General features: G+C 33.7%; 1 protein-coding gene across 1 annotated transcript; it reads right to left on the bottom strand.

The window, feature by feature from the left end:
• LOC132035961 (shaggy-related protein kinase eta-like) lies at positions 1 to 6,571 on the bottom strand. The gene is made up of 12 exons (XM_059426142.1): positions 6,300 to 6,571; positions 4,721 to 4,813; positions 4,549 to 4,608; positions 4,192 to 4,464; positions 3,380 to 3,454; positions 3,243 to 3,299; positions 2,434 to 2,574; positions 1,839 to 1,889; positions 1,665 to 1,760; positions 1,291 to 1,374; positions 1,080 to 1,181; positions 1 to 521 (listed from the first exon to the last, which is right to left on the bottom strand). The coding sequence occupies exons 1-12, from the start codon at positions 6,312 to 6,314 to the stop codon at positions 417 to 419; spliced, it is 1,152 nt and encodes a 383-aa protein (XP_059282125.1). The 5' UTR covers positions 6,315 to 6,571; the 3' UTR covers positions 1 to 416.
• Positions 6,572 to 9,030: the final 2,459 nt, after the last annotated feature.

Here is a 9,030-nt window from a genome sequence, read left to right as displayed (position 1 = left end):
TTTTAAGCTCATACAGTAACCATCATTTGCTTGCATGTCGTTTCTTAAAGGAACAAATGTTAGCAGAAAGTATTACAACACTAAATACAAAGAAAACACAGATCAAATTCACAAGAGGACAGCCCCTTAATTTCTTGATACTCTTCATACATTTCATTTGTCATCTTTTGGGAGCTTTCTGGTCAATTTACTACTACCAAACATGTACAAAAAAGAACTTCCTTTTCGCTAGTAGGCCGCTACAAGTAGACGAAAAAAAATACCACGATCAAGAACTAAAATACACAGCAACCCTTTTCTTTGTCCTCGTCGACAAGGAGATGCAGCTTGTCATGGTGGAGTCCGTTGGGGTAGAACATAACTCGGATCTCGTCATATATAGATCATCAACCGGTATACTTTACTAAACATAAAGTTCACGTAATCATGTCATTGCAGGTTGTGAAAAGATGCAGGCCCATTTGCTTTTTTATATGATCTGGTATCAACCTGTTAATGAGGTCTTGAGAGGCACCGGCTAACTGAAACCATAAAAAATAATAGATGGATCAGCATAAGAGTTGCTTTAATAGAAATTTGGTAAAGTTCCTTTGCAATTGAACAAGAATACGCTTGATTAGCAGAGGAGTTACTTCAATGGATTAAATGTCAAGTTGTTTAAAAAATTGCCTTAAGGCAATGTTTGCAAGTTCTTGGAGATTTATATAGAAGGTTTAAAAAAAAAAAAAAAAAAAAAAAAAGGAATTAGAGATGGACAAATTATGTAGCTAAACAGCAAAATCCGTTGCTAATCAAATTTAGCGACGGATTAGTGACGTATTATCAAATAATTCTATTAGCTACGAGCAAATTTTGCGACGGATTAGCGATGAAGTTTGTAACTAATTTCATTTATTATTTTTTTTTTTGGAAAGCTTAGGCACACTTCTCGTGAAACTGATCGAAGAAAACCGACCGACTCGATCGGTTTGATCCCAAATTTTTAAATTCGTTTTCTAATAAAACCGACCGAGCTCGGGAGAAGAAGAAAGCACACAGTGTAACTATTAATCCAGAATGACCATGACTGAAAGTCATACCTCCTGCTTAAAATTGAAAAGAGGCGGCAATGGCCGGCCATTGGGAAGGCGTGCGTTGGGTTCTCGAAGCTCATCAAAGAAAGGATGTGCACATGCTTCAAGCTGCAAAAAGAAAAGTAGAACACTAACTAGTTAGATTTAAACACAATCAAAATACCTTCATAATGAATAAAACTCACATTTGATAAAAGATAAGTAGATCAAAACTTACTGCATTGCAACGAAGACTTGGTGAGTATTGTAATAGCCGTGAAGCAAGGTCAATTGCTTCAGGTGGCATCCGTTTGTGGAATACCTAAGACCATGACAAGGGCAAGGCAAGCAGCAGAGAAATTACATGCACAAAGATTCAACAATACTTTCCCGTCCCAATTTATTTAAAGCTAGGAATCCACTAAAAACCTATAATGATCTAACTGTAAGTTTCCTTTTCAACGAGTTGATTTTTCATTTTAAAAGTAAATTATTACTAAATATTTTTTTTTGGGGACGGACTAAAGAGTGTCACAAAAATTGGAACGGATGAATAAGCTACAGAAAAGCATAAACTCTTTTCTTTAGAGCTGAAATCAAGTGAAAGTATACCTTATGCCAAGGGTGTGCTTTAATTTGAGGAAACCTAAAATCAGTATAATTTGGATTCATACAGCGAATTTCCTCTCTCGTTGGTGTTCCAAGTACCTGAAAGAGAAAGCAAATGAAACAATTAACAACTGGACAGAAACATTTGCATCAGATTTACAATTATTCAAGCTGCACCTTGATTATCTCAACAAGCTGATCGACAGCATTTTCTCCAGGAAATAATGGCTACAAAAAAAATTGCAAAATTAGTTTTAAGTCTGGCAAATGCAGCAGTATGGAGTGCGAAGAACCTCACAGACAATATTTAAGCAAGGAAAGAAGCTACTCTGTCCGTCCCAATTTAAGTAGCACTAGGAGTGTCAAATGGGCGGGGTGGGGGTTTTGTACGGGTCAAAATCGGATAAGTTAATAAATGGGGGGTGTCATTGTTTCTTGAGCTGAATCGGGGTGGGCTAAAATGGGCAGGTCAAACTGGAATGGGTTAGGCGGGTCATCTTTTCATGGGCTAATTTTTCCACCCGTATGTGACACCTTTGGATCGAGAGTCAAACAAGATTTGTTTGCCTTAATAATTTTATATTCCTTCCAAATGTTTTAAATTATAAATTATTGTGACTTATAGTTCTTATGCAGTTTCCAAATATAAAAATTTTATATTAAAAACACAAAGATTCTGTGTCAGAATTCACGACCAAAATTAAGAAATTTGACTCTCGAAATTTGAACTGTACCGCATAAATTGGGGCAGAGAGAGTATATCACTACGAACCTGGCCTAGGAGAAGCTCTGCAAGGACACAGCCGGCCGACCAGATATCAATAGAGGTAGTATATTCCGTTGCACCGAATATGAGTTCAGGAGCCCGATAAAATCGTGAGCAGATGTATGAGATATTCGCTTCACCTTTAACCTGATGAATGTTAAACCCAGTGCAGTCATAAGTACACAAACCACAATCTGTAAATGTAGCAACTTTTAAATGATACAATGGTGTTTCTTTGAAGTAGCAATTTCTTCATGCTCATATGCTTGAAAAAAATTTAAAAGATACAATTACATCATATAGTAACCGGGAACCAAGTCAACTAAGCTTTGGTTTCAAAATGGTATCATGAAGAGACTGCTGAAACATTAGGGGTGTGTTTGGTATGGATTTTCCAATTTTCCCATGTTTGATTGATCAAATTTTTTGAAAGACAGTTTCTCTGGGAAAACAAGTTCCTTAAACATAAGGAAAATGACTTCCCTAGTGGAAGCAAGGAAAACAACTGATCAACCTAGGGAGGTCGTTTTCCTTAGTTTTAGGGACTGCAGACATTTGTTTACTTTTTCAAATATCATTGGACCACAAGTTTCAAAAGTCTTCTTTTCGTTCTTGAACACCATTCCCAGTCAAACGTCTTTCCTTAATTCAGGACGGAGGGAGTACTGAATAGGTTAGAGTTACAGCCGCTAAACACAAACAAATGTCCGCATCCTCATTACGAGGCAAGGATAAACATGGAAAAGGGGAAAAAGGATTTTTTGGAAGGTACATGTGAATAGCCACAGAAAAGCACTCTTATCATTAAGACTTACCAGCACTTTGGCACTTCCAAAATCACAAATTTTCACTTGGTGAGTAACAGGGTCTACCTGTCGATGCCAAATAATGATATCAAAATATGTAGGGCCACAACGTACTAGCTGAAATAGCAACGTGAAAGACGCATTACCAAAATATTCTGTGGTTTCAAATCTCTGTGGCAAACGCCAGCAACCGTGTGCATATACGCCAGCCCCCTAAATACCTGAAAAACATCACTCTTAATATAGCTCAAGACTAGAAGTCCTGCTCAAGAAAGGAGAAAATGACAAAAATGGTCCCTTATGTTTGAAGGTAGGTTCAAAATAGTTCCTTAAGTATGCACTTAACAGTTTTGGTCCTTTAAGTTTGCCCCATAATATACCACAGCTCTTGGTGTTCTATGATTCACCTCCTATTAATGAGTAGGTAGTTCGATCCTTTTCATTTGGATCTGTTTAGTAAACTGATGGGGGGATGCAGAGGAATAGGTCAAATTATTATATAAAGAAGAGTTGTAAACTATAGGACTCTTCTAGTCTCGGTAAAATATTTTGCCAAACTGTCTGTCATATTTGACGGAAACAGTGAAAAAAAAAGAAAGACTTAACTACAAACACCAAGCAAGTCCCATCAAAATCTAAAATATGCAATACAAAAAACTACAATAGACAGTAAATTGATATAAGAAAGAATTAGCAGAAACTACACCTCAAATAGCTGCACCAGACTCTCGATACAAAATTAAAAATAGCAAAAAATACAAATTTGTACCTCTAAAAATAAGTTCCCGCTAATTTCCTTTTTCTCCCACTGATATTTTACGGAGACTACAAGTGTTAACTTTTGACAAACTTAAAGGACCAAAACTGATTAAGTGCATACTTAAGACTATTCTGAACCTGCCCTCAAACATAAGGGACCATTTCTGTCATTTTCTCCTCAAGAAAGTATGTCACTTACTTGGTATGTGTAAAGCTTGACATAGATGAGTGGCATTCTTTGGTTTGCATTGCTGTAGTGCTTCAACATCCGGTACATAGTTTCCGGTACATATTCCATGACTAAATTGAGAAAAAGCTCGTTTTTACTAGTGGTTGAATAGAAGCAATGCTTTAAAGAAACAACATTTGGGTTATCCATAGAGCGCATCAACTGCAGTTCACGGTTCTTGTATCTACGATCTTGTAAAACTTTCTTTATCGCAACCGTCTCCCCATTTTCCAGGCATTTTGCCTACATGAGACAAGTACCAAGCCGACCACAAGTTAATAAGTGTTGTATTAATTAGTGAAACAAAAAAGATTTGTGCTCACTTGCCTGAAAAACAACTCCAAATGATCCAGTCCCCACGACACGTTCAGCCATGTAACTGACTGTCTGCACCAAATTATTTGGGAAGCCAAACACAATTTCAATTTTTCAATAAGAAATCATTACTCTACTGTCTCAATAACGAACGTTCATGAATCGACAAAGACAACATTCTTACCTGCTTTGGCTCACCATTTTTTCCTCCAATGGTAGTAGAAATTATATGGCCAGTGACTGCACCATTCACATCCATAACAGGAGCAGACATCTCCTACAGTCCACATCAAACGTAGATCTCAGATAGGGCTGCCGAAATGGTTAAGAAAAAACAAGTAACCATCCAATCCAACCCATTAGACATGAGTTGGATAACTGACTTATAAAAAATGGATCAAATATGGATTACGGATATCTAGATGGATATAATACCCATTTGTCTGCTTGTTATTTTTCATGAGTTCTTGGTTTTTGAGAATCTACGCTTATTTTGGCTTTTAACTTGTACTTTCATCTAAATATTCCTGAAACAATATCCATATTATCCGTCGGTTAATCCATTTTTATCCATGCTAAATATGGGCTGCGTCGGATATTTTATCCGTTTTTGTTTAACCCGTTCTCGACCGACCCATATCCGATCTGACCCGCCCGTTTGCCACTCCTAATCTCAGACGAGCTATTTCTAAAACCTGATACGACATTATCATACTAAAAACAAATGACACTACAACCAAACAAAAGTATCATTGGGGAAGCATAAGCCACACAAACTTAACAATCCCAAATTCTGAAGCATGACATATGAAGAAATCTAAAAATTGCTATTAAAAACTGTAACTCCATATACTTAGATAAACCATATTAAAGCATCTGAACAAGAAATGATTTACACTACCTTAGCGAAATTGTGGATCAGGTCAAGTACTTAATAGGTACAAGTTCTTTAAGGCTTAACTAAGATCAGGTCAACTATCATTAGCTAAAATTTCTAAAAGATTACCAAATAAGCAAAATGGAAAATCTTGAAGGACAAAAAGATCAATATCTGAACGTAAAATTAGTTTCGCGAGCACCAAAATTGCTATTTTGAGATCCATAGAAAGGGGTAAACAAGCTCATACTATCAATTTTTAAAAAAAAATCAAAAAAATTGAAATACAATACAAAAAATAAAAATATATTCCTTTGAAATGCTCAGATATTTTATCAACTAGAAAAGTACTAGAACTAGATTTACAATCAAGAATCACAAAGTAAAAAAATAAAAAAAAAATCAGATTTAAACTAGTCAAAATGAATCCAAGAAACAACAACCTAAATATATGCACTCTTAAATTTTCCAAAAAATTAAAGAAAATAACTTAACAAGTAAAGTTATGAACTTTTTATACATAAAAAAATAAAAAAGCAAAATGGTATTTAAACTCAGATCAGTAAAATCCAAGAAACAAACAACCAAAATATTCACTAAAAAAAACAATTTAACAGAACTTTTTGTACATAAAAAAACAAAAAAAATGAAACTAGCACCAGTAAAAAAAAAAAAAAAAAAAAAAAAAAAAACTAAGTTCACTAAAAAAACAAAGCAAATTAAACTCAGATTAGTAGTGAAATTTGATCTAAAATTCAAGAAACAACAACCAAAATATATTCACACCATTTTTTTCCAAAAAATTTAAAGAAAAACAAATTAACAAGTAAAGTTATTCACTTTTTGTACATAAAAAAAAAATACCAAGAAAGCAAAAATGGTTTACCTTATCATCAGCCATAATTTCCCAAGCTCCAAATGAAAAAAGAAAAAAAATTATAAGGAAAAAAAAGGGAAAGAAGAAAGAAGAATTAATTTCTTCATTGTATTGTTTAATAATTTAAGTTTATGATTCAAAGCTCATAATTGTCGGTTGAATTAAGAGAGAGAAAGAAAAGAGCTAAAAACAGCATCCCATGTGAAATACAGCTCTTTTCTTTACTGGTTATTTCTGTCTTTTAGATGTTCATTTAGGCCCCCAAAGTTTTAAGAAACTACGGGAGACACGAAATAGGACAGAACTAGTAGGTACTTGAGTGTTGTGTTGTTTATACTTCCACACTAGTAGTCGTGGTATTAATTCTATCATTTCTTGTCTTTGATTTCTGTTATTATCTATTGTTCCTTGTGATTCGATAATAATATTATTTTATAATAGTTACTGTTCGTTTGTCATGTTATCTTTCGTATCCCCTGTGAATATAATTTTTTTCGTTAGTGGTTTTTTCATCTTCCTCTCTGTCTTTTTTTCTTTTTGTCTTTTTAGATGTTCATTTAGGCCCCTGAAGTTTTAAGAAGTTATAGAGGACATGAATTAGGGTAGAGCTAGTAGGTGGCTGAGTGGTGTCCTGTTTATCCTTCCATACTAGTAAATAGTTGTAATATTAATTATATCATTTCTTGTTTTCGATTTCCGTTATTATCTATTGTTCCTTGTAATTTGATAATAATACAACTCTTTTCTTCTAGTGGTTTTTCTTATTCGTCTCTGACTTTTTAGATATTCATTAGGCCCTTGAAGTTTTAGGAAGCTACAGAGAACACAAATTATATTAGAAGGTTAGTAGGTAGTTGAGTGTTGTCTCGCTAGTTGTCGTAATATTAATTCTATCGTTTCTTGTCTTCAATTTCAGTTGTTATCTATTGTGACTTATAATTCGATATATTTTGTTGTAGTTACCGTTCTTCTTAAGATTGCTTTGTCATGTTATCTTTAGTATATCTCATGTCAATACAACTTTTTTCTTTAGTGATTTTTTCTTCTTCCTCTCTGTTTTTCTTCCTTTATGTCTTTTTAGATGTTCATTTAGGCTCCTGAAGTTTTAGGAAGCAACGGAGGACACGAATTAAGATAGAGCTAGTAGGTAGTTGAGTATTGTCTTATTTATCCTTTTATACTAGTAGTCGTAGTATTAATTCTAGCATTTTTTTCTTCGATTTCTGTTATTATCTTTTTTGTTCCTTATAGTTTGATAATAATGCTATTTTGTTGTAGTTACTGTTCTTCTTAAGAATGCTTTGTCATGTTATCTTTTGTATCTCATATGAATACAACTCTTTTCTTTAGTGGTTTTTCTTCTTCCTCTCTATCCTTTTTTTCTTTCTGTCTTTTTAGATGTTCATCTAGGCCCCTAAAGTTTTAGAAAGTTACGGAGGACACGAATAATGGCAAAGCTAGTAAATAATTGAGTATTGTCTCGTTTATCCTTTTATGCTAGTAGTCGTAATATTAAGTATATCATTTTTTGTCTTCGATTTCTGTTATTATCTATTTTGTTCCTTATAATTTGATAATAATATTATTTTGTTGTAGTTACCGTTCTTCTTAAGAATGCTTTGTCATGCTATCTTTAGTATATCTCATGTCAATACAACTCTTTTCTTTAGTGGTTTTTTCTTCTTCCTCTCTGTCTTTTTAGATGTTCATTTAGTCCCCTGGAGTTTTCGAAAGCTACAGAGGACACGAATTATGATAAAGCTAGTAGGTAGTTGAGTATTGTCTCGTTTATTCTTTTATACTTGTAGTCATAGTATTAATTCTATCATTTTTTGTCTTCGATTTTTGTTATTATCTATCGTTACTTATAGTTTGATAATAATGTTATTTTGTTGTAGTTACCGTTCTTCTTGAAAAATGCTTTGTCATGCTGTCTTTAGTATCTCATGTGAATACAACTCTTTCTTTAGTGATTTTTCTTCTTCCTCTTTGTCTTTCTTCCTTTCTATCTTTTTAGATGTTCATTTAGGCCCCTGAAGTTTTAAGAAGCTACGGAGGATACGAATTAGGATAGAACTAGTAGGTAGTTGAGTGTTGTCTTGTTTATCCTTCTATACTAGTAGTCATAATATTAATTTTATCGTTTCTTGTCTTCGATTTCTATTATTATCTATTGTTCCTTATAATTCGATAATAATATCATTTTGTTGTAGTTACCGTTTTTCTTAAGAATGCCTTGTCATGCTATCTCTAGTATCTTATGTGAATACAACTATTTTCTTTAGTGGTTTTTTCTTCTTCCTCTCTATCTTTTTTTCTTTCTGTTTGTCTCTTTAGATATTCATTTAGGCCCCTAAAGTTTTGCGAAACTACGGAGGACACGAATTAGGATAGAGCTAGTAGGTAGTTGAGTATTGTCTCATTTATCCTTTTATACTAGTAGTCGTAGTATTAATTTTATGTTTTTTGTCTTCGATTTCTGTTATTATCTATCGTTCCTTATAGTTGGATAATAATGTTATTTGTTGTAGTTACCGCTCTTTTTGAGGTGCTTTGTCATGCTATCTTTAGTATCTTATATGAATCCCAACTCTTTTCTTTAGTGGTTTTTTCTTCTTCCAATCTGTCTTTTTAGATGTTCATTTAGGCCCCTAGAGTTTTAGGAAGCTACGGAGGATATGAATTAGGGTAGAACTAGTAGGAAGTTGAGTATTGTTTTGTTTATCCACTAAGGTCTGCG

This window comes from Lycium ferocissimum, chromosome 11 (assembly GCF_029784015.1).
Source record: "Lycium ferocissimum isolate CSIRO_LF1 chromosome 11, AGI_CSIRO_Lferr_CH_V1, whole genome shotgun sequence".
In the NCBI taxonomy this organism is placed as follows: domain Eukaryota; kingdom Viridiplantae; phylum Streptophyta; class Magnoliopsida; order Solanales; family Solanaceae; genus Lycium; species Lycium ferocissimum.
The sequence above is the reverse complement of the archived record's forward strand: the minus strand, read 5'-3'. Positions and strand labels throughout refer to the sequence as shown.

What these genes read in the sequence shown, in the direction of transcription:
- LOC132035961 (XM_059426142.1), bottom strand. An exon ending in CAGAGCTTCTCCTAGGCCAG is followed by an intron (nt 1,890 to 2,433) that starts GTTCGTAGTGAT and finishes TTTTTTTTGTAG; the next exon opens with CCATTATTTCCTGGAGAAAA. An exon ending in CAAGTCTTCGTTGCAATGCA is followed by an intron (nt 1,182 to 1,290) that starts GTAAGTTTTGAT and finishes TTCTTTTTGCAG; the next exon opens with CTTGAAGCATGTGCACATCC.